Here is a 26303-nt window from a genome sequence, read left to right as displayed (position 1 = left end):
ACAAGAACAATTTAATTTGCCCTGCCACCAACTGAAGCAAGAGGTGGTGACAAGGTGGAATTCCACCCTATGCTTCTGCGGATGGAGGAACAGAGAAAAGCCATCTACTCTTACTCTACAAGCCATGACATTGGAAAAGGAGGGAGGATGTATGTTACTCAAGCGCAGTGCAGAATAAAACCGTGTTGTGCATGGTGCTGAAACCATTCGAAGTAGTCACCTGTGAAGTGAGTTCAGACACTGCTAGCTTGAGTCAAGTTGTTCCCTTAAGTAGACTTTTGAAAAAGCAGCTTGACTGAAGGAGGAGATTAAACAAAGCAATTACCCTAAGTATGTTGGACTTGTAGATCAAGTACTTTTTTTTGCTTCGCCAGGATCCAAGAGTTATCAAAATCTTGAAATCGGATCACATTTTGGCGACTGTGCTTGATCTTAGGTTTAAGAGCTATGTCTTCTATTTGTTTCCAACTTACCCAGATCTGAAGAGATGCAAGGAGCTCCTGGTGAGCATGATGACAGCTCAAGTGTTACGTGACAGAACGGCGTCTCCTCCTTCAGTTTCTCACTCAACTGCTGCTAGGAATAAATTTAGCTTTCCCAAGATACCCAGGGATGATGCAGATGACTCAGCACAACATTTTGACATCTGGTCTGGTCTAAAAGAATTGGCCAAAAAATGTGACACTTCTGCCGTAACTGCACCTGATCCTACTATCAACATCTAAAGGATGGTGAAGGATTATTTTCACGACAGCATAGAAATAGACACATCAGAAAGTCCCTTTACATACTGGGAGGAAAAAAAGGGAATTTGAAAACTCATGTACCAATTCGCTTTGCACTGCCTAAGCTGCTCACCCTCCAGTGTGTACTTGGAAAGAGTTTTCAGCACAGCCGGGAACATTGTCAGCGATCGGTGTAGGAGGCTACTTCCTCAAAATGTGGAAAAGATAATGTTCATAAAAATGAACTTCAAGTTCCACGAGGAAGGCCTTTCCCGCCAATTACATCAAAATACTGAGACTTCTGTAATGGTGGATTCCAGCGGTGATGAATTAATAATGTGTGAGGATGAAGTACAAACTGATGAGGGTGAGGATGAGGCCGAGTATGATGATAACATCTTGCAACAGTAGAGTTCATTAACAGCACTGTTACCTTAGGTGCCTTAAGCCCATTGTTACCTGGTTTTTGTGGGGGCCCAAACAAACCAAGCACATCAGCCTCAAAAGTGGCACTCCTTCTCGTGCCAATTGGTTTGTTAAAGTGTGCATGTCCTTCTTAAGATCCAACATAAGGATGGGTGGGAGGGCACAAGGACAATTTCATCTTCCTCCACTTTTCCTTTAAGCTATCTACATGTGCTATATACTGTTGTGCGCTTAGCAAACATCTTAAACACCCATTGATGATGAAGATGACTCAGCACAACATTTTGACATCTGGGGGTAAATGTATCAAGCTGAGAGTTTTCCGGCGGGTTTGAAAAGTGGAACCAATCAGATTCTAGCTGTCATTTTTAGAATGTTCTAAATAAATGATAGCTAGAATCTGATTGGTTTCTCAAACCCGCCGGAAAACTCTCAGCTTGATACATTTACCCCCTGGTCTTGTCTACTGTAAAATAATTGACCAGAATTAGTGACACCTCTGCTGTAATTCACCTGATTCTACTATCAACATTCAAAGAATGGTGGAGGATTATTTGTAATTTTTTTGAACAGTATATAAACAACAGTTTTATTAACAAAGAACAACGTTGCTTGCAGAAGTAATGTAAGCATGGATGTCTAAATAGACGTGTATGTGTATTACCTTCCACTTTGCTTCTGCTTCATCAGTATTGCACAAAGTGTTTGCAATCTGCACTTTAAGTCAAAAGTACATAACTATATTGTAATTTTTTGTGAATTGGGGCTGAATCGAAGCTCAGTGATGAACTTGCTTTTTGCTGTGAATTGCAATGGCTCTTTTTAGTGCATTGCCTGGCACTCTGGATTGGTCTGAGTCTGATAAAAGCACGCATCCCGGGGGGGGTGTCAGCAAAAAGGATCTCCGTGCAACGGGACACTTCTTTTCTTGGTCTGTCGGCGGTGACCGCCATAATCATACTCCACCTATCAAGGGCCAGATTAGGGTTCATAAGGAACCTCCTCTCATGTCTCTGTGCCAGAGTATTGGTTTCACCTATCTCCAGCGTGCTTTATCATGCTCCCTTGTTCCTTTTAATGTCTATTGGTTTCTGACTCCCGGCTTGTCCTGACCACTCTCTCTGTCCTGTGATTTGGCTCCGTTGTTAGCTGTATTCCGACCCCTGGCTTGCCTTTGACCTTCCCTCTGCATCACCCACATGTACTGCGCTATCGTTTAGCACCGACCCAGACTGTACGACCATTCTTGCTCTCTTCCGCTGCACTATTAACTAGCTTGGAGAACCGTGACCTGCGCACCCCACGCAGCCAAACCCATAACTCCTTGTGGGTCCCTGGTGAATACAGGGGGGTGCGTTAGACTCCACGCCTCCCTGTCTAGTGATGTCAATATCAGTCAGTGGCATCCTCAAAGTCATTATCATGACACCCATGTACGCACAGAACCTTTACCTTATTATTGTTTCAGGAAAGGCAGAGCTGGAAACCAATGTAAGTTCACTCCCAGAGTCAATCAATGCCAAGACAAGGTTTTGGTTGATAAGCGTAGTCTCCCGGTTGAGACAAGGCCTTCCTGATGTGGGACTCATGGTACAACAGCTTGGAAAAGCAGACCCAACATGTGCAACAAAACAGTCTATGGGTTCCGGTTGTTTAGGACACTCTGCTCTAAAGTGGCCTGGCTCACCACATTCGAAGCAATTCGGATTAAACACCTTTTTAACCGGCCCTCTGTCCATAGCAGTTTTGCCATTGGACCCTGTAGCAAGGATTGTCAAGCCTGGCTTTTGACATGGGATCGGCTTTAGCATGAACACAGGTGCTTTGGTCATTTGCTGTAATGCACAAAACCGCTCTACCACTGTGGCAAGCTCTGCATAAGTTTGAGGGTCTGATTGCAGCACTCACCTTTGCAGATCGTGGTTCAGCCCCTAGATGCACTGATCTATCGCCAAATTGTGCGCTGGCCCCGAAACTCCAATGTGAGCCAATATTGAAGACTTTCAACATGGATAATCAGAGGCTCAATCCTCATCCATATCTTTATAAGCTCACTGAGTGTTGCCAGTCAGATATGGCAAAACTCAGCCCTCTCAGCCCAAACTTCTAGAAGCCATTTTGCAGCTCTCTCAAAGGACACCATATATGCTTCTATGTAATCCCCTGGTGACATTTTCTGCAGGGCTGGACAGGTGGTGCATTTCTGTCACGCATCAGCTGGACTAAGTCTGCCCTTAAGAGCCTGGTGTTTTCCTCCTGTGCCTCAGCAATTCATAGCATTTGAGCTTGCTCTTGATGCGCAGCAGCCACTTCCACAAGGACTCTCAAAACTTCCTCCATGTTAATGTCTACGCGGGTTGGGTAGTAGAAACTTGCTGACACTACTTGTGGCACAAGCACACTTCTCTTCATTCAGACATCAACAACTTTCTGTTTGTTCACTTTGCTTTATTGTCAAAATTACGCTAACTTAACAGAGACCAGTTCTCTAGACACTGGCCAACTTAATAGGCATTGGTCACTCTGAACAATAAAAATATGTAGCTTTAATAAAAACATGCATATTTTTATACTTTCCATACTCCTAGCTTGAAAGGCGGTGACACTCGCACCTTCCCTTTATAATGGAGTTTGCATCAGATGCTCTTGTTTGATTGCTCTGACTGCAGACACACCCTATTATAAGCTGTGGAAAAAGATACTTGTAAATTATTTGCATCCTTACTCTGCAGATTGGCAGCTAAATACCTCCATTTGTTACAATATATATATATATACAATTTGTATAGAGAGAGACACATACACACACACACACACACACACACACACACACAGTGGTCAAAGTGGGCTGGTCAAGGGTGATGTGCCATACCTTTTATTATTATTATAAATTTTTATTTATAGGGTGCCACTAGGTGTCCGTAGCGCCGTACAGGGACAAACGAAATTACAATACAAGGAGAGACAGCACAGTACAGTAAACAATAAGCACAGTAACTCCGTGAGCTCAAAGCACAGCAAGGGAGGGGGAGGGGAAGGTCTGCATACGACGGAGCCCGAGAGGGAGGGCACGGATTATAGGGAGACCCCCAGGGGGGGAGAGGAGGGAGCGGGAGGGGACAGGGGGAAGAGGGTCCTCGAGGAGGACGGCAAGGTTGCTGGAGAGCAGAGTTAACAGTGGTGAGACAGGAGGAGAGGTGACCCTGCTCAAAGGAGCGTACAATCTAAGGGATGAGGTAGACAGACAGAGAGACACGGGGGAGAGAGGGAGGAATGGAGGATAGTGGATACCTCCACTGCTTTCAGAGTGAGGCTATCAAATTCCATTCATTTACATGTTCCAAACAGCCACTTCTAAACTTCCACTTCAGCCACTGTACATACAAATACTGTGCAAAAGTTTTAAGCAGGTGTGTAAAAAAATCTGCAAACTAAGAATGCTTTCAAAAATAGAACTGTTAATAGTTTATTTTTTATCAATTTACAAAATGCAAAGTGAATGAATAGAAGAGAAATCTAAATCAAATCAAATCAATATTTGGTGTGACCACCCTTTACCTTTAAAATAGCATCAATCCTTCTCGGTATACTTGCACACAGTTTCTGAAAGAAATCTGCTGGGAGGTTGTTCCAAACATCTTGGAGAATTAACCACAGATCTTCTGTGGATGCAGGCTTGCTCAAATCCTTGTCTCTTCATGTAATCCAAGACAGACTCAATGATGTTGAGATCAGGGCTCTGTGGGGGCCATATCATCACTTTGACTTGTTGTTCTTTACACTGAAGAAAGTTCTTATTGATATTGACTGTATGTTTTGGGTCGTTGTCCTGCTGCAGAATAAAGTTGGAGCCAATCAGATGTCTCCTTGATGGTATTGGATGATGGATAAATACTTGCCTGTATTTCTCAGCATTGAAGACACCATTAATCCTGAACAAATCCCCAACTCCATTTGCTGAAATAAAGCCCCAGACTTGCAAGGAACCTCCACTAGGCTTTACTGTTGCCTGCGGACACTCATTATTGTACTGCTCTCCAGCCCTTTGGAGAGCAAACTGCCTTCTGTTACAGCTAAATATTTTAAATTTTGACTCATCCCTCCAGAGCACCTGCTGACATTTTTCTGCACCCCCCTATCTCCACTTGTAGTTGAATAGAAAAAAAGCAGCCTGCATAGACTGTAGAATTAGATTATAAAAATAAATGGACAAAGGCAGTTTGGTATCTGTCTGCATCAGACCCCCTCTCTACTAGGAGTAAAATAGAAAACTATTCAGCCGTTATAGGGGCATATTCAATTGACGGCGGGACCGCCGAAAATCCTGCAGCGGAAAACCTAATACATGGAATACGGTAATTTGTAGCTGGATTTCAGCTCGTGGCTCAGGGAGCTGCGAGCTAAAATCCAGCAAGTAAATTACCGTATTACATGTTTTTCCGCGCACGATTACCGTAATACATTAAATTAGTGTAAAACACTGGGGAATATTGGACACTCCAAATCACTTGTAGTGCAAAATATTGTCTTATATAGATACTGCTGACAAATATGACTTTTTTTTGACTACCAGAAAAATTAGTGTTAAACACTGGGGAATATGGGAGACCCCAAAGCACTTGTAGTGCAATTTTTTTTTTAAAATAAGCCTCCTCTGTCCTCCTGTATTGCTGCTCTAACAATTGCAAATAGAATTTGATTTAATAATAGAATTGAATAGATTCCAAATGAAAGAATAATAGAAAGAATGAGGTGTACAATTATTGCTCTGTCCCTGCGCTAATACAGCCTCTGACCTAACCCTGCTCTCTCCCTCTGTCAAATGGCGATGGATTGCTGTGGAGGCTGGTATTTATGCTTTTCGAATCTCGCGAGAACCGAGCTCAGAAAAACGAATACGTCACGATGACGTTTTGCCTCGATTTCGATTCCGAATGGGCGGGAGAGTACCGAGCCGCTCGGCAGCAATTTATCTGCTTCAACAAAAATATGAACAGATAACAGAAATTACTACTTGGTAAGAACATATGCCAGTCAAGTTTGTGTCAAAAGGAAAGACAGTTGAGGGTTATTCCAGTACAACTAAAGCTAAAACCTGGTACAGTCCCAGTGAAAGTAAGACAATATCACATAGCAAGGAAACAAGAAAATGTGATACAACAAATCACTGCACACATGGAGGCAAAGGTATTGAGGGAGTGCAGGTTCCCATGGAACAGTCCCCTTTTCCATGTGAAGAAGCTGGAAAGGGAAGGAGCCCAAGAGTATCGAATGGAACACAATCTAAGGGAAGTAAATAAGAAACTGATCATAGACACTCCCATAGTGCCAAACCCACATACCTTATTAATCCAAATACCTGCCACCTCAGCCTCATTTACAGAAACAGACTTGGTAAATGCATTTTTCTCAGTGTCACGAACAGAAAAAAGTCAGCTTTACTTGGCTTTCATAAATGCAGGAAAACAGTATTGTTGAACAAGGTTACCAACTACTTCTCCCTCAGCTTTTTCAGAAGCCATAGCAACTGTACTCCAAGGATGGAGACCAAAGTATGAAACCACACCATTACTACAGTATGTAGATGATTTACGTCTGTGTGCAGACACAGAAAAACAATTCTTAGGACATTATAGTACACAGGGAATAAGACACCTGACACAAGACAGAATATCAGCAATACAAAAAGTAAAGAAACCTACCACCACAAAGTAATTAAAAAACTTTTGGGGTTGGTAGGGTATTGTAGAGAATTGTAACATTAACAGTACAACTGGAACCAGCATTTAAAGATATTAAAACAGCTATTACTCAAGCACCTGCACTAAACTTATCACAATATGATGTATCTTTTACATTGTTTTGTAATGAAACCCAAGGACATGCACAACATGTGCTGGTGCAGGAACACGGTAATAAACAAAGACCCCTGGCTTACTATTCATTACAACTTGATAGTATAATAAGAGAGGATTTTGTCGCTGGATCACTTATAAACCTCTTATTTGTGGCTGGATTATGCCGAAATAATTTATTGTAGAAATCTATTTCAATTATTGGTGCAGGCACCAATGTATAATTGCAAATGCACTTATTGTATTACACTGGGATTTGTTATGCATGGAAGTGCCTGCTTTGGGGTTTTGTAACTTTGCTCGAGGAAATCTCCAATTAGGCATATGCGGTGAGGGAGTCTGTTTGGCTGATAGCAAGAAATGCTAACTAAGTCTTTTGATGTGAAGTGTCAAATTTCTGCTTGGTTGAAGGCCCGGCAGGGGATCGTTACCTGTGTGCATGTCTTGTTAGACAGACAGGAAACCTAACACCGTAAACCACATATGATGTAGGATATCACAGGTAATTGAAATTTTTTGTAAAGTATGAATTGCACTTTAATCCATGTTTGGGGAAACCTAATGCATCCTGATACTAAAAATAACTCAGACTTCAGGGGGCTGGCTTACCCCCTGTGAGGCTGTGTCCAAAACTGTATAAAACAGCACTGGTTTGTACTGAAATGTATCTTTTTTATTCCATCTGACCTGATCACTGGTACCTTAAAGCAGTGTGAACTGTCCTTGTTAGGACTACTGGAACTAAATAAATATCACTTGCTTCAAAGACCCGCTGGACAACTTCTTCCATGCTGAAATTCCTGTGACCTACAGATTAGACCCAACTCTAATCCATTCCTCGTTGTTTCTGAGATTTGGACCCAGCTTTCCGGTACCACCGCTTTATCCACTACCCAGCAGCTCTGGCCAGTTTGATAGGCCAGGGGTGATCCATCCACAGTAACCCTGATCTATAGGATAGCCCAGGTACACCAGCAAGGGGGTACCCTTGCAGCGACAGTTACTGAGACGGAACGCGGTTCTCAATGCAGTGAAGGAGCTGACTGGTGGCAGCATTTGTAAGCCCCGTCTACTGCAGTTAGAGGGCGCATTTGGGATAATGAAAGGGAACATGGCAAAGTAAGCCCAGACGGTTCCCAGTAACAACAAACATGGTGGCATAGGCGGTCCATCCTGTCACAGGGCACCATCCTGTATTAAAGCAGTAGCAGCAGCACTGCTGAAAGACAAAGCTGCAGGTTTGGTTTTAGACCATCCTCTCGCCACATGCAGTCACTGAAATATTGAATCAAGTTAGAACCCAACATCTTTCTACAGTAAGGCTTACTAAATATGAGGAGCTCTTTTAAGCCCAACCAACGTACAAATCAAAAGGTGTACAGTGTACAGAATCCTGCTATTCTATTTCTAATGCAGGATTCAAAAGAGGGGAAAATAGACAAGGAAAGCAGTGACATTTCAAATAAATAAACACACCAAAATTTTCATCATGACTGTTTGGAACTCATGAAACTTGAAATGAGGGAACTGGATAATGTGATGGATGTTCCATTAGCCAACCCAGATTGCGTAGTATTTGTAGATGACTCTAGGTTTTATCATGAGGGTTCACAAGGACAGGTTATGCTGTGACTACTCTGGATGAAGTAATAATTCAGCAACCACTCTCACCCTCTTGTTCAGCACAGGAGGCAGAGTTGAGGGCACTCACTGATGCGTGTACAATGGTAACGAACCAGACAACCAATGTTTCAAGGTATGATTATGGTGTGGCTCACGACTTTGTGGGCTCAGCAGGTAAGCCTATTAAGCATGCTGAACTCACCAGGGCCTTGCAGCTACCAAAAAAAGTAGCCATTTAAAAAATACAAGCACACACTAAAGAGAAGACAGCTGAGGCAAAGGGAAATGCTGAGGCTGATGGAGCTGCTAAACAACTGATATTTGCACGTCCGACCACTAGAGGGCTCTGTATTTGTAAACTTGCCCTTAGATTTCCCTTATCCAAGAAACCATCCTGGATTGTTTCCTGTTTGGGCCTATAATAGGCACTTCCTTTGGGCCTATAATAGGCACTTGAATATTCTGCTTTCTCAGCTCCTGCTACATGCTACACTTCCTTGCTTGTGTACCGACCTGGCAAACGTCTGACTACCCGCTTGTGTACTGAACCAGCAAATGTCTGACTACTCGTTTGATATCTTCTCGGCTATTGGGCTTCAGATAATACCACCAGTATAGTTACAGTATCGTTACAGGAGCTTGAGTATCCTGTTGAATTCATTACAACCTGAAAACTTTTTGAAAACTTTTGTCTCCAGCTGGCTGTAAACAGGAGCAGAGATTCTCAGGCCTTGTTACCAGTGCTAGACCTCAAGTACCCCTGCATCAGTTTATGGACATATTTCTACAATTTGGACTGAAATGCATCTCCAGCTATTTATGTTACACCAGTGATTTTTTTAGTATTTTTATCTAGTCAAAATGATTGTGACAAGTTTATACACCTGCATCCCCATGATGACAGGCTGGCTGCAGTATGTTCTCTGACTACAGATAATGAAAACTATACTGGCCCTCATAACATTTTTACTCAATCTTTTAAAAATTGTCCTTACTAAAAAATATTTTGCTTTCAGGCTATTTATTACCTACAAATAAAAAATACAGCAAAGGGTTCGGTGGTGGCACTTTCATATGCAAATGCTTATGTAGCCTGTGAACATCTGTTTACCACTGAGTGCAAGAAATGGCCATTTTCTTTTAAAATATTTCTGATCTGGAGTGGTCTCATAGGGATCTTACAATCAATAATCGAAGATCTGAATAATTCAGAATCTCCTGTCAAATTAACTATGATGGCTAGTCAACATGAGGTACATTTTCTGGATGTGACAGTACATTTATGTGATGGATCAATCTCAACATGATTATACACCAAAGAATTTAATGTAAATAGCATTCTTTTGTCAAATCATTTCACCCTAGAAACTCAAGCTGTCTTGCACGTTCTCAATTTTTGTGCATTTTACGCATATTTTCTGATCCCAACCAAGCCCGAGAGGACATTGAAAAGATGGGTCTTAAATTAATTTTATGAGATACAGTTACAACCTCATACAAAAATCATTATCTCAAGACGCTATGTTAAAAAAAATACCAAACACCAATGATAACATATATCCTATTATTACATCATATAAAGAAAAATCTGACACAATCACCAAAACTGTCAAGAATGTATGATCACTGATAAAAAACGGATATTTCTTTGTCTATACTCATCCAATGTTTGCATCTATTAAGCTTCAAAAGGGTTATGAATTTAAAGGATTGCTTAGTACATCCTCTGGGGACATACCTGAGGCCATCTTTCCTTCCACTAATCTGCATAAATAAATATTTTCAATGTATAAAATGCACAATTTGTCAACTTCTGTTCAGTGGCTCAAGTACTGGATGAACATTTACTTTCAATATCATTTATCGTGTCTTAGTACCTTTGTGATCTATAAACTTTACATTGGCACAATGTAACAGACTGAACAAACCTTTCGAGAAAGGATGGCCTTACATTGATCAGCCATCAAAAAAGCCACTACATATGGAGGAATCAACCTGTTGCTGATCATTATGCTAAATTGTGACATCCAGTGAATTCAGTGAGATACATGATAATAGAACATGTACCTATATCGCATAGAGATGGTGATTGTTGTCATTTATTTCTACATTTGCAAGCAAGTTGAATTTACAAACTAGAAACCATCAATCTTTTTGGACTTGATGAGAAACTGTACTTTTCCTGCTTCGTTAAAATCAGCTTGTATTCTCATAAACCACCAGTTTTGGACATTTTTCTTTAAGCTTATTTATTACTTATGTATTGATATTCATTTATATCATATTTTTTATTTTATATTGTGTTTATTGGTTTGTCTTTTTCACTCTTGCTTGTTTATGTATTGGCTTACTTTTAATCACTTTTATATTTCTTATATTCACTCATGGTGCTGTACACTCTTTTTATGTTTTATACGTTTTCAGCAAATGTGGCTGTTTAGACTTCGATAGTTTTTCAATATTAGTATGTATGTTAATACACCATCTCCAATGTACTATTTGTAATACTTTTTTTCTTATCAGCTTTGCTGTATGAACACTATAGATTTTTGACACTAATCGGTTCCATAACTTTGTTTTTTATAGTTTAGTATTTGCCTTCTTTACTATCATGCCATTTACACATTGATGCTTGGAATTGACTTGATCTACATCTAATTTAGTTGTATTTTCATAAAAGTGATCTTCTGTACTTTGTATACACAATTCACTTTTTTGTGTGTGTTATACCTTGTTGATATTGTAATATTTTGGCACCATTTTGACTAGATAAGGAACTCGTTGTTTGCTACATGTTAGCTTTAAAAGAAAACTAACAGTTCTCAAAACATTGCTGTTACACAGGAATAACTTTCTTTATTTTTTACGTCTTGAGTCACCATTTGTCTACTATTTTAACTTTGGCACCGGATTTTAATCTATATATAGTTAGTGCCCATTTTTAATGTGTGAGTAAAGCTTGTGGGCAGAGGGGGGCATGTGTGAGTAAAGTATCTGGCCAGAAGGTAAATGTGTGAGCAAAGTTGCTCGGCGCAGAGGGCATGTGTGAGTAAAGCATTTGAGCATTTTTTGTAAAAATAGACTGAGAGCCCTGTAGCACTAAATTATTGTATCCTCTAATGAGGATATATTAAATGATTCCTTGCCTTTTGCTTTTCACCTGCTAGGCATGCCCCCAATGATGCACAGCCATGCCTCCAATGGTATGGCCACACCCCCTTTGAAAGCGCACCACAGGTAGGCAGCTGCACATAAGTTTACATGCTAGTCAACTATAAGGGGACCCCATGAAGTTGCTGTACTGGGACCCAAGATTCCTCTTGGTGGCCCTGCCAGTGTCATCTGCACCAATGTGCTGGCCTTATAGGCAGAGTAGCAAAGAAAAAGCAGTATTTGAAACTGGCAACTATGGAAAAAAAATGTAATATGGGCAAAAAAACACAGACATTGGATGGTGGATGACTGGAAAAGAGTATTACACAGGAGTCTAAGTTTCAGGTGTTTGACTCGAAGAGAACATATGTGAGACATAGGGGATGCAGCTGAAATATTGACAGTGAAAATGTCTACAGTCCTAAGGACAACACAGTTATAAGGTTGACAGTCATAATGTCTACATGTTCAGAAGATCAACATAAAATCACTACAACTAAAACGGCAAAATACAGAAAAAAAGTCAAGAAATGTTAAAGAAATAAATAACTGTGTGTCTTTCCCCCCCATCCAAACAGCTTAACCAACCCTAGTGCTGCCAGCCTAGGATGGTACTAGCAAAATTGGGGGCACAAAAAGCGTGAGGACCCCCTGATTTTGTTTTTAGCAACACTAGGCTTTGCCAGTCTGGGCTGGTGGGACTATAGCAGGGAAACATACAGCAACGGGTCCCCCTGCCTTAATGGCAAACCAGCCCCAGGCCGGTCGGCACAATAAACAAAGAAACTTGCTTTTCATCTAATATGAGTTTATAGATTTGGAGTTTCTTGAAAAATTGTTATAACACCAGCGTCTTCACATCAGGCTGGCTCCACCATATTGGCTGCATCCTTTTCCCCAGACATGCACAGCCCACAGACCTCAGCCTCACAAGCTGCACAGTGGCCATCTGATTCAGGTCGTCCTTTTGCCACTTTACAAATACACAAGATTTTACCTGCACTTGTTCCAATAAGATAGCAAGTACTATGTTAAATCCAAGGTGCATGTAATAAATGTTCCTACAGTGGGAAGTGGCATGATAGCCATGGTGAATGGCATCACTTCTTCTGCGCCCCTCTAAGGACCCGCCATCTTGAACCGACTAGCGTGTAGCCTGGTTGCCCAGGGTAAATTATCTACATACTTAGAACTCACATGCACTACCCCACCCTGCTGCACCCTCAATCAAGAAACTGAAGGTCTCCCAACACACTCATAGCGGCTCCCCGCTATGAGTAAGGTCTGATCGCATTGTGCCAACAGTAGCCGAACCAAGCAAACGGGTGAATACACACAGTGGGATCATAAACTATCCTCTGCAAACAACTCTTGGCACTTCTCACCTGGCTTCCTGGAAGGACTGATATCTTTGAGCTTATCTTTATTGCAGCCCTGAAACAAACTTCTCTGTGTGAAAGCTAACACTCTCATTCGCCCTTCTGTCACCATACCCCCTATCCCTTAGAAACCAAGACATTAGTGTCTTGGGGGTAAATGCATCAAGCTGCTAATTTCTGGCGGGTTTGAAAAGTAGATGTTGCTTATAGCAACCAATCAAATTCTAGCTATCATGTATTTAGTACATTCTACAAAATTATAGCTAGAATCTGATTGGTTGCTATAGGCAATATCTCCACTTTTCAAACCTGCCGGAAATTAGTAGCTTGATACATTTACCCCTGGTCTCCTTGTCTTTATATTCTAATTGTCCAAAGCTCAAGTTACCTAATCCTTCTATCTGGAAGCAATTAATTGTCACATCATCATCATCATCATCATTTATTTATATAGCGCCACTAATTCCGCAGCGACAACTAAGTAACCTCTTCAAAGAGTTGTCTGCAGATCACACCTCTGCCCTCACCTAATACAAACCTACTCTGGGCTCTAAGAAGAGAGGGTCTCTACACAATATAAGTAACATAGTTTGATGCAGAAACATAATTCACTTTAATTATCTATTTTGAAACTCTTCCATCTTCACTTGCTTTCTCTCATGCTACATCAAATTAAAGCAGGAGCTCCACCATCTGGCCAGTGGCTGCAATACTCCTCTTCTTTCTATGTACTGCGGTCAGCTATCTATCATCATCATCACCAACATATATCTATACTAAACAAGCTCAATATCATCATCAAAGACATGGCAACCTTTTCAAGTTCACCTGCCTAAAACTTGTTATTTTTAATCAGATTCAGTTTTTATTAGGTTTTCAAAAAAAATAAAAAAATAAACAGACAAACAAGAAAAATAGAGCATATGGATAGCTCAATGACCCCTACATCCATGGCAACATATAGAGCAAGAAAAAGAAAAATTTATGACTCATAGGCAAAGTCTAGCATATATGGCATCATTGCGAATAAGCAATGTAGAGAGACTCACCACAAAAACAAATAAAGTACAAATATACAACATACATGTGATTGGTGGAAAACCACCCAGAGCAAAACATTAGGGTGATCAGAGAGCCCCCCCCCCTCCCCACTACATCAGCAATGATGCTAATCAGAGGCCACTAGGCCACTAAAGACTCCTGACATGCCCTGTACCTGGAACGGGTATATTTCGTTTTTGCTATTCAGCATGTGTACATATATAATTTGTAGAAGGCTCTGGTTTCCAAAGCCAGAGGTGAACAATTTATACACTGTACAGTTGTACAAAGCAGTAACATCACAAGATACACAGTTATAGTATTAAGGTCCACATTCATAGGTCGAAGGGTCATGTCCTTCCAAGAACCCAAACTCAACGTGTCATTGGATGATTCCTCTGGTCACTGTTTCTTGAGATTGTCTGGTGTCTTTCTACAGATTCCCACCTCTAGACCTACAAACTGGCTCCTTTATAATACCATTTTGGTGTATGAAAAGTGATATTATTTATAACTAGCATTCGCAAGGTGCGAACGCTACATAAATAACACCCAAAACATTCTCATACAATTGCGAACAAGATTATACCAAACTCAATGTAATTTAGATGTTGAAAACATTAATTAGCCTCTTCGCCACTTTATATTTTTATATTAAAAGCTAGAAAGTACATGAAAAATATTTAAATGTTATGATAATAATTATGTTGCATATGAATCACATGGCAACTGATTGTAGTGTACAGAAATTATTTATTACCAACTTCGTCCAATTATAGAACTTCAACACCATCCATACGAAACAAACCAAGTGGGGTTTGATGGACCCTATGCAGGATAAACAAGTGAATATACTGGTAATGAAGGCAGAATTTGGCACTGCTGAGACTTTTAAGCATTTGGGACCACCAAGCTGGACCTAAGTGTATTTAAATTGTCCGGGCCACTGTTAAGTAAAGGTTAGAGTATAGAGCAGAAATAGTATTCCTAGTACCCACTGTTTGCAACAGGGTTTTGAGTGGGGAGGGCTGAATCAGAGGGGTAGAGGAGGAAAACTAGGAGTCAAGGGCATGTCGTAATTGGAGGTAATAATAAAAGGCAGAGTTAGAGATCCCCAGCTCTGAGACAAATAAACAAAGGTTTTTAAACGCCCAGTCTCGTACAAGTGCCCTACAGAAGTAATCCCACATCTTCGTCATATATTATAATCCTGTAATTTACAGAGTTCAAAGAAAAAGGAATTATACCACAGTGGAATGGAAGGATTATGCACCCGACCCCCAAGTACATGATGTGAAGACACCATGCCTAATAATTGGGGAAACCTGGCGTGAACATTTATCCACCAGTAATACCTCTAATGGAGACAAAGACATAGATGGCCCCACCTGCTCAGCGAGGAAACCAATCAAAGCTACCAAACAGGGGTCCCCAACCAACTAATCAAGTGTGTAAACTGGGCCACATAGCTGTATAATCTCAGATTTGGGAAGGCCAAACCCCCTTCAGCTGTAGACCTGCAAAATGCAGAAAAATGAAACGAAGCCCTCCTATCTTCCCACACAAACGAGGAAATGAGCCTGTCAATGTCCCTGAACACAGATTTTTAGAGTTAGACAGATGAATGTTGAAGAATGTAGAGAAATTAGGGCTAAACAATCAACTTGAATATCCTGCCCATCACGGTTAGGTGAAGATTTTTCCAGGTATGGGACTTTAATTTAAAGTAGTCTGTAACAGGATCAAGGTTTAAGGAAACAAACTCAGTGGAAGAATGGGATAAGCACATCCACGGGTAGTCAATTTCAGGGAGTGACATATAGAGGCGTCAGGGGGTATAACACCATGTAGCGGAAAGATATAGGACTTTTCCCAGTTGACTAATAGACAGGAAAATTGGCCAAAATTGTTAACCGTGAGGAGAAGGTGATCTGGAGAAGCATCAGAGTCACACAAAAAGAGAGGCATGTCTTAAGTGTAGAGAGCTATAGAGTACCAAGTTTTACCCACAGGAAGCCCAACATGGTTGGGATTCCGGATTAATCGTGCCCAACCTTGGCCCGGATTAACTGTGCCAAGGGCTCTATAGCTAAAATTAACAGCACAGGGGATGAGGGATACCCCTGCTTATTCTCCCGACCCAGACCAAACGGAGGTTGGTAGGGCACTTTAACAGAAACTCTCGCCGTAGAAGCAATTGTATAATAACTGAACCCATTTGATAAACCCTGCCCCTAACCCAAATTGGTGTAAAATCTTCCATAAGTAGGGCCATTCCACCAAGTCAAAGGCCTTGGCAGCATCAAGAGATACCATCACTGCCCCCTTTTTGGCTTCATGGGGTAACTGGATGTGAGAGTAAAGGTGATGGATATTGGAAGTAGTAGATTTCAGTCTAATAGAAAGAATCTTGGCCAGGATTCAGTGCATAAAAGGGAGATTGGTTGGTAGGATTTTGGATATACGGGATCTTTCCCAGGCTTGGGTAGGACTATTATCCGTGCCCCTGACATGTAGGGTGGTAAACTCAACAGGTCCAAAAGGTGTTCAAAGTACCCAACAACTGCAGGGTAAAGATATGTTGAATTTTTTATAGAGTTCTATAGAGAGGCCATTCACCCACTGAGCTTTATGGTTGGGATACAAGGAGATGGCCAACAGGGGTGCATGCAGGGGGGGGGGGTGGTGGTTCCTAGTCTCTGGAAACCCCTGTCCTGCCTGGTGTGCCTGACTCTTTTTTTATTTTTTTTGGAGGAAAGGGAGGGAGGTGAGTGCGGGGGGGCGTGCGGGGAGGTTTGCGGGGAAGGGGGAGTGACGATCAAGTCATTGGTGGTCAGTGGCAGAAACAGGCAGCCAATTGTGAGGCTGCCTGTTGCTGATTGGCCTCAGATAGGAAGTGCTCACTTAACTTCCTGCGAGCACTGCCTGTCTGAGCAGTGAGGAGCGATGCAGCAGAAGTACACTTAAAGGTAAGTGAGAGGTGTGTGTGTGTGTGTGATGTCAATGTGTGTCTGTGTGTTGACAAGGGGGCTTGTGGAAATGCAGTATGTGTGTGATGGCACTGGGCTTGTGGCAATGTAGTGTGTGTTTGATGGCACAGGGCTTGTGGCAATGTAATGTGTGTGTGATGGCACGGGGCTTGTGGCAATGTAGTGTGTATGTGATGGTCCGGGGCTTGTGGCAATGTAATTTGTTTGTGATGGCACAGGGGGCTTGTAGCAATGTAGTGTCTGTGTGTGTGATGGCACGGGGCTTGTGGAAATGTAGTGTGTCTGTGTGATGGCACAGGAGGCTTGTGGTAATGTAGTGTGTGTGTGATGGCACGGGGCTTGTAGCAATGTAGTGTGTGTGTGATGGCACAGGAGGCTTATGTCAATGTAGTGTGTGTGTGTGTTGGTACAAGGGGCTTGTGGAAATGTAGTGTGTGTGTGATGGCACAAGGGGCTTGTGGCAATGTAGTGTGTGTGTGATGGCACAAGGGGCTTGTGGCAATGTAGTGTGTGATGGCACAAGGGGCTTGTGGGAATGTAGTGTGTGTGTGATGGCACAGGAGGCTTGTGGCAAAGTAGTGTGTGTGTGATGGCACAAGGGGCTTGTGGCAATATAGTGCGTAATGGCACAGAGGGCTTGTGGCCATTTAATGTGTGAGATAGGTGGTGTCTAATTAATGGGTGTTATTTTGTTTGTGTGGTTATGGTGGGGCAATTTAATTTAATAGTGGGGCTGGTGCAGAGTTTTGGAAAAAGGATTGCTATTTCTAAAAAGTGAATTGAAGTTAATTAATGTGTGGTAGGAAATAGGTTTATTTAATAAATGTGACTACAATTAATGTTGGGGTTGTTTGGGGGATATAGGTCTTTTTATTTATTAAAGGAGAATAAAATTATTTTTAAAAGAAACCAATCTTATGCAATTGAAACTAGTGCTGCAGCAACTAATACCGCTTTCACATTTCTGCCCCTGCAATATGCCGGGTTTTTTAAGCTGGGTTTTTGCCATGTGGCAGAGCATCCCAGCTCACACTGCACCTTGGACCCGGGTATTTCCCAAGTCGACCCCATTCATACTGATCCCAGGTCTGCCCTGGCAATAAGTGTGAGTCATCACAAGAGCTTTGATTGGCTGAAAAATGGTGAGGTCACTTAGAGGACTTTTTCTTTTGCACACAAAGATGAGGCTAAAGTAAGTGGTGACTGTTCACATCATTGTATTAATCATGGCCAGATTTGTCAGTATTATTTTATTCCATATAAGTGATAACCATACTCCTGGTGTCGCCTCTTCCATTCAAATGAATCAAATTGATGATATAGGCAAAATATGACTGTGTCTATTCACTAATCTATTATGCAATATACACATAGACATCCAATTAAAAATCTTCATATAGATAAGTACTAATCAGTCTTCAGTCCTTTGTACACTCGTCAGTGTTACATTCAATGATCCTTTAAATACTTTGTGCACATCTCATCAGTTGCATGGGTACTCGTGTAAATCCTAGTCAAGGTAGATATTGCATCTGTGGTGTAGAAACGATTGGTTCTGTAGTGCAGTGTTCCTCCCTGGACAAAAAGAAAGTCCTTGGCTGGTTTTCTCGTAGTGCTGGACTCGGGAGACCGTTAACTACATGCGGTACTCACTTCCGGGTAATTTGGAACGCATTGTGCATTCCAACTTTCGGTTTAGGTAGTGAGTTGTTCTTGCATACACGTCTCAGTCTTTCACCAGCTCGTATATTGTCTTAGCGTGGTCTGCTTGGTTGTATAGTGTTCCCATTCACCACCAACGCATTTCACCTCTGCAGGCTTCCTCAGTTGGAATCTTTTGTAGATTGGTCTTATAAATAGTTAGTGACTTGTGACATCAGTCAGGATATACGTCCACCTTTCTTAGTTCGGCACACCTACTGACAGCCCAATTCAATGCATATGAATCAGTCTAAAATGAATTCCATTAAACTCTTATATGAATGAATATATTTATATATAGACAATAGATAATTCCTCAAATAATGCTTAGACAGTGTGCAATTCCATAAGGGTAGATCCAAACTTATTTTACATATAAATTGACCTAAATACTATTAACTTAGATTACTTTTTATCCAGAATACTCCCCAGATCAAAGTCTAAGTTCAGTCCTTTTGGTGCAAAAATGGAAAGCTTGAATATCAATCTCGCTTCCTCTTTGGGTATTTTAGTCAAGAAATCACCTTCTCTTCAAGATTTTTGGATCTTTTTATGCCCATAAATTTTAGACTCGAGGGGTCTGCATTATATTTCTTGGTGTAGTGATCTGATACACTGTGTGTCTCTACCCATATACGGATGTTTCTACAGTGTTCACTCATTCTTATTTTCAGACTCCCAATGGTGCGGCCAATATACTGTAGGCCGCACGTGCACTCTAAGAGATATGTAACCCCCATAGTGTCGCATGTGATTTTATCTTTCATGGAAAATACTTTTCATTTTGAATTTGACATAAATTCTTCTGTTGATTTAGTGTTACGAATATTTATGGTTTTACATGCTTGACACCTGTGACGATGATAAAAACCTGCCTTCTTATCTCATAGCCATGTTCCTTCCTTTATGGTTTCTTTTATCGGGATTGCACTCTGCACTAGGTCATTCTTTATATTTGGACATTACCTAAAAGCAACTTTTGGTTTCTCCTGTATTAACCATTCCAATTTCTCATCCTTTAATAGGATGGGCCAGTGCTTTTCTACAATATTTTTTTTTTTTATTATTATTTTATATGATAGTATTTTTGCTATGTTATAGTAAACTGTTGCATCTTTTACAGTGCCTGTGATCTGCTTTTTTTTATTTCCTCCTCTCCTCTAATCGCCAGCAGCGCACGCACCTCTTCCTCTAGCCAGTGTGCCATGCTTTCTCCTATCTCTCTTCTCTGCAGCATTGAAATGACATCATCCTTCACCGTTCCTAATCACCCCAATCAGCTTCTTTATGAGAGACCTGGGTTGAAAAACCAGGATCACACCATTCACATGGCAGGCGACCCGGGACTGAAACAGGAATAACCCTGCAAAAGTCCCAGGTCTAATTCCCGGGTCTAAACACCCAGGCTTTTGCATTTACCCCTTTCCACACTGAGCCTCGACCCGGGTCGTCGGAGCTCGCCCCGACAAAAACCAGGGTTTTTTAGGCAATGTGAATGGGGTATAAGTTACATTTTTATAAATATAAAAGACAGACTAAAATGTATCCATGTACCCAACAGTCCCAAATCCTGGGCTTTTATTTTTATTAATAATTGTCCACAGTACACAAAAAAGTTGATACAAATCCATGGCTAGTTTTACAGTCTTGTTCAAATTATTATGGTACCATAAGATAGACATTTACAGGCATTGTACTGGTGATGTTAGAAGGGTTTCAAACACTCATCTAATCTTGACACCAGGATTTTAGAGTAGACTGTGTGCAGAAATCTTCCCTTGATAACCTGCTTTGGTAGTTCTGATCCTTATGAGGCTTACTTTGCAGTATCTGCTTTCTGTTCAGTGTTGTGGTTGTTTGTTCATATTGTCCAAATAGTGGTGGTTGAGAGCCAATAGTAGAGGACTGGTCCTCAATCCTTGAACCCGATGTACTCATCCAAGTGGATGGATAGTGACAATGTATATGTGGTTATCAGTTTTTCCTACACCTTTCACCTAGTGCCCGGGATACTTCAGGGAGTAGTGAATGTGTATGAATCCATATAAATTGTATTTGGGTTAATTTTATATAATCATTATGATTAGTTCAAACAGTCCAATACATGTGGGACAAAATTGGCAGTAATTAGTATTTCGGTGCCCGGAGTAATATGCAAATGCTAATTCTTTCTAGCAGGGGTTTTTGACAGATCATCCTAAAACATTGCCTGATAGATTAGTCTAATCAGACTTAGTTCAGCCCATTCGTAGTGCTTGAAGTAATATTGATATTACATATAAACCTACTCTACATAGGTTATTTCAATCAAACTAACTTATGTCAAATTGCACAATTAAAGTCAATAAAAGCACACATAACTTAAATAAAGTAAAGGTAAAGGTAGAGCGTGAGATTTTTTTTTATCATCAATAGTTTTTATTGTTAAAGATTTGTAGTGTGTGAGTTTAAATATATGTGCTGAAATATAGAAAGTAACATCTGGACTTATTATGAACATTCCGTTCCATATGAGATATATTAGGATTGCAATGCTTCAGTTCTATACCCTTACAGACTTTTTGTGGATACAGGGCTATCAAAGCTGACCAATCATACTTATATTATAATGCATAGGTGGCTTGAAATTCTTAAAGCCAATGTCCATAAAGATTGCTGTAGCCATTTCCATAAACTGCCCTTGCCCAAAATTATTAGTCTTTTCTTAGTACAAAGTTATATTGAACTAATCTCTTCAAGATGGTGATAAAGAATCTAAGTGCAGTCATATGTACGTAGCATGCAGCTCCTGAAGTGCTTCAGATTACCCATCACTGTTTTACAATCAGGGTGGACAGAGTTTACCTAGCCATGGCAGGTACACTACAGGGTCACAAGTTGGAATATGTGAATGAGAAAGAGTGAATGGCATCTTCTACACTCTGCAAAAACATCTTAACACTGTTATAGGATGTCAACTGCTACTGAAACAAAATAAGAAAAAGCCGAACATTGGACCTATGCAGAATGGAGACTCATGTTTTAGACTGATGTGGAAGTCATGGGAGAATAAAGTTTTTAGTAGTTGAAGGGTTAGGGTTTGAACTCTTAGCTTTCCACAGTTCTCTCCACCCTCCCTCTTCCACCTTACCAAAGCAGGGATTGCCTGCTGTAAATGACCAAGTTATTTAGAATACAACATTTGGATAGACCAGTTCAACCAAAACAAAGCATTCCTGAAAAAGAAAGAGCTTTCTCTGAAATAATTTTGAGAGTGAGGAGACAGAGCCCCTTTTGTACTGATTAAACATTTGCATGTGGGCAGTTGTAACTCCTCCCTTCGGTTAATAACCTCACTGAACAAACTGCAAAAGGTACTGTTTAATGCAAAGATCAATGACAGTTGGAGAACAATTAGAACAAGCTATGCCCAACTCCCACTAGTAGTGTCTTATATTCCCAGGAAATGAAAAGAAAAGAAAGTGGTACCAAATAATGTCATGTATACTATTATGTGTGTTTTATACATACCATAGAATGCCAGGCAATTTCCTATATTCTAAGGTAAATAATCAAAAGTGAAAAAAATTGCTAAAAAGTTGTAGAAATAAATGCAAAAAAGAAAAACATACGTAGGACACTGAAGGTTTGTCATCCAGAAATGGGATACACCTCAAATGCAAGATACACTACATACATGTGCATAAAAATACCTGAATTTTTCTGGTGCATTCTTTGCTGATTTTCTGGCACATCATATTAATGTTGGAATCACTCCCATCCCTGGTATCAATATCCACTGTGGACAGATCATACACAGATACAGTGGACAGACTTTCTGCAACCGGACATAGACCGAAAAACACAAGAATTGCTTAAAAATAATATATAAAATAATATAAAAGTGTGCTATTACAGCTATACCCTTATATGATTTACATAATTTATGCAGTCATGCTAATCTAAACTCTCAGATCCTGCTCAATATCCACATTGATATATGCCATAAATTATGACCTACTGTTTCTGTGACTATAGTATAAGAAGCTTAGCTACTAAATGCACCCATACTGAGGCATACGTATATAGAATCTTCAGCAAAGTAAAGGGGTGCAGTGTAACAGAACAGTGCACAATATTTTCTGGAAGTACAGTATCTGATTGTAAATGGAGCCTTCTTCGTTGACAAAATGGACAAAATGTTTGACAAAAGACCAGAGAAATGAAAAAAGGATTTTTATACTTACATTAAATCCTTTTCTCAAAATTCATTGGAGGAACACTTGAACCATAGGGTACAGAGGTGGCTGTAGAAATTCTTCACATAAGCCTGGGCTCCTACCGTTCCCCTGGCTGAGATTTTATTTTACTACCATAGCTCTAATACAAGAGACATCTTAATGCAACTTAAAAGAGTAGAAGGAGAAAGAACATGAGGAAAAATAATTAAGTCCCTAACAACAGGCAATTTAATTCAAATAAGGACAAAACCAGAGCGAAAACTGTGAGGACATTCAGTGTCCCCCAATGGACTCAAAGAAAAGTATTTAACATAAAAAAAAATCCTTTTTTCTTTAACATCCATTGTGAAACACTGGAGACATGGGGAGTTTCTAAAGCGACACCTATGGGAGGGAACACTCTGAAATTATTCAAAAAGTATGCAAAACTTTTTGTCTTTGAAATTGTAGAACTTTGTGAATGTATGGACAGAAGACCAGGAAGCCACCCAACACAGTTGTTCTGCGAAGGCCCTATGCTGCACAGTTCAAGAGGCACTCACCAACTGGGTGGAATGTGCTCTTACATTTTCAGGAACCTGCTTCTATGCAAGCCTGTCGAATTTCTGTGGTTATCCATCTTGCAACTGCTTGTTTGTTTGCCAATCCACACCTCATTTGATAGAGGAAAAAGAGATCCCGGAAACTAGCCATCCTATTAAGATACCATTTTAACGCCCTGATAATTTGAAAAAGTAAATAGGGGTCTTCTGTATTTGCCAATCCATCCAGAGTTATGAGCTGGTTAGGATGGAATATGGACGCTCCCTTAGGTTGAAAAGAGCTTTGTGTGTAAGACAGAACTAACTTCATGGATAATGATGTATGGGGATCTGCTAGACAGAACCCCCAACTCGGAGACCCTTCTCGATGTAGATATTGCCAAGAGAAAAATGATTTTCCAAACTAGAAACTCAAGTTTCTCAGAGTCCAATTGTTCAAATGGAGGATGTTGTAAAGCCGATAAAGCTAGATTAAAATCCCACATCAAAATAGGAGGAGCATATGGAGGCTGGACATGCAGTACCCCTTGCAAATCAGTTTGTACCTCTGGAATCAGAGACAGTATTTTATGAAAAAACATCAACAAAGCAGAAACGTGAACTTTTAGGGAACTAAGCCTCAAACTGCTGTTTATCCCTTCCTGTAAGAACTGAAGGAACCAGGAAAAAGAGAGGTTGAGGATCCCTTCTGTTTGCACCAAGCTATATAAATTTTCCATCTCTATAGTAGTTCTTTGCCAAAGATGATTTTCTACCTTTCAGTATGATTTCCATTATGTTATCTGAGAGACCTAGAGTCCTGTGGATCATGGCTTCAACAGTCACGCCGTTAAAGTCAATCGAAGTAAACCCTGATGAAGGGACGGTCCTTGGCTTAGTACGGCTGAAAGACCCCACAATGGACCCTTTGACATTTTGTGAATCTCCGAGAACCACAATCTCTTTGGCCAATCAGGAGCTACAAGAATTTCCTGAACACCTTCCCTTTATATCTTTTTTAGAACTCTTGGCAGAAACGCTACTGTAGGGAATAGGTAAAAGCTACTATTTTTGAAATACAATTTTACGAGCATTCCTGCTGAAAAAGTCTGCTTCCTACTTCTCCACTCCTGGGATGAATACCACTGAGATGGTTGAGATGTCAAGTTTAGCCTACTGCATGATCCCTTTGATTTCCTTCATCGCTAGTGAGCTCTTTGTGCTTCAGTGGTAGTCTCACTGAATCTCTGTAAGCTTTCCTTTTAGAAAAGGTTGAACTTTAACCAGAGCATTTAAGATTGCCCTTAGCTCCAGAACATTGATTGGTAATTTGACTGGGAATGCAGGCCCTGAAGGTGGCACTTAAGAGTCACGCTCCCCAGCCTTGACTCTGTTGTTACAATTGTCCAGTCCCAATTTGTAAACAGACAACCTCTACTAAGGTTGTTGGTCCTGAGCCACCCAAAGGAGTAACAAACGCGTCTTAGGAGACAACCTGATTAATTGGCTGGTTAGGTGATGGTGTCATTTTTTTTTCCATTTCGAAAAGAGTGGAACTGAGCAAATTGAACCACCTCAAAGGTTGACAGCATCTTTCCTAGGACTTTCATGCCTATAAGAAATAACATTCAGATGAGAGCCAACAGAGACCTTATTAGTTTTTGTAATGTGAGAATCTTGTCTTACGGTAAGAAAACTCTCTGCTGAATGGTGTTGAAGAGAAGACCCCTAAAGATTATCTGTTGCTCAGGAATAAAGGTGGACTTTTGATAATTGATGAGTCAAATGTGTGAATGTAAAATCAGGACCATCAATTTTCTATGGGATAGGATTAGATTTTGCCTTGATTAACGGGTCTTGTACATAAGGTATGACTGTAACACTTTAGGCTCTTAGACTCTATTGTTGCCATGATCTTTGTAAAGAGGGTCCTCTGTAGCCTGAATATGGAGGATGTGATGCAAGGGGAATCCAGACAATCCGACATGCAGCACACACACACACACAGGAGGAGTCTGCACTCTTAATTTGCAGGAGAAGAGAAGTGGGACACAGCATATTACCAATAAGGCATCAATCAGGATTGGGTGACAGTGTATGTAGCGAGGTGCAATAGCCACATGGTGACTAGGCAGTGGGACAGTGGTGCAATCTGTGAGTCTCTGAGGACAATCAACCTGACGTCACAATGTTGGTCAGACAGCTAAGCCTGACATTTCAGTCACCTTTGGATGACGGAACTTACTGGAGGAGTAATGGGCAACTGTCGGGAAATAGCATCTAGGCTGATATTACAGACAATGAGGTCCCTCTTGCCCCGAAAGTCACCTCCTGTTGAATCCTGTCAAGTAAGATGAGGATGAAGGTGCTGTAAACAACATGAAGAAGGGGAGAAACCCCAATATGAAGTTGGATTAGGGTCTCTAAGTGATAAGCTGTATCAGTATATGTCTGCCATGTTAGCTTGCCAGCCACACCACTCAAGTGTAGAATTTATATAAACAATATATCAAAATGTACAAAATAAAAATCATTAAATGTTAGTGAAGCACTGGCGACCTGAGAAGGTCACACATGCACTTTAGATACCTCCACGACAGACAGAGAACATCATCTCCCAGCATGTAGTGGAAAAGAGAAACTTATGAAGAAGTGGTTTAAATAAGCCA

The 26303-nt window shown here is 40.8% G+C and overlaps 1 protein-coding gene across 1 annotated transcript in view; it reads right to left on the bottom strand.

The window, feature by feature from the left end:
• LOC142094528 (synaptonemal complex protein 2-like) overlaps positions 1–26303 on the bottom strand; it is a 249960-nt gene that overhangs the window by 22647 nt on the left and 201010 nt on the right. Inside the window, exon 12 of the mRNA XM_075176783.1 lies at positions 22586–22710. Within this exon, the coding sequence (XP_075032884.1) occupies positions 22586–22710 (125 nt within the window). The remainder of the gene's footprint in view (positions 1–22585; positions 22711–26303) is intronic.

This window comes from Mixophyes fleayi, chromosome 6 (assembly GCF_038048845.1).
Source record: "Mixophyes fleayi isolate aMixFle1 chromosome 6, aMixFle1.hap1, whole genome shotgun sequence".
In the NCBI taxonomy this organism is placed as follows: domain Eukaryota; kingdom Metazoa; phylum Chordata; class Amphibia; order Anura; family Limnodynastidae; genus Mixophyes; species Mixophyes fleayi.
This window is presented reverse-complemented; position numbering and strand designations above follow the sequence as displayed.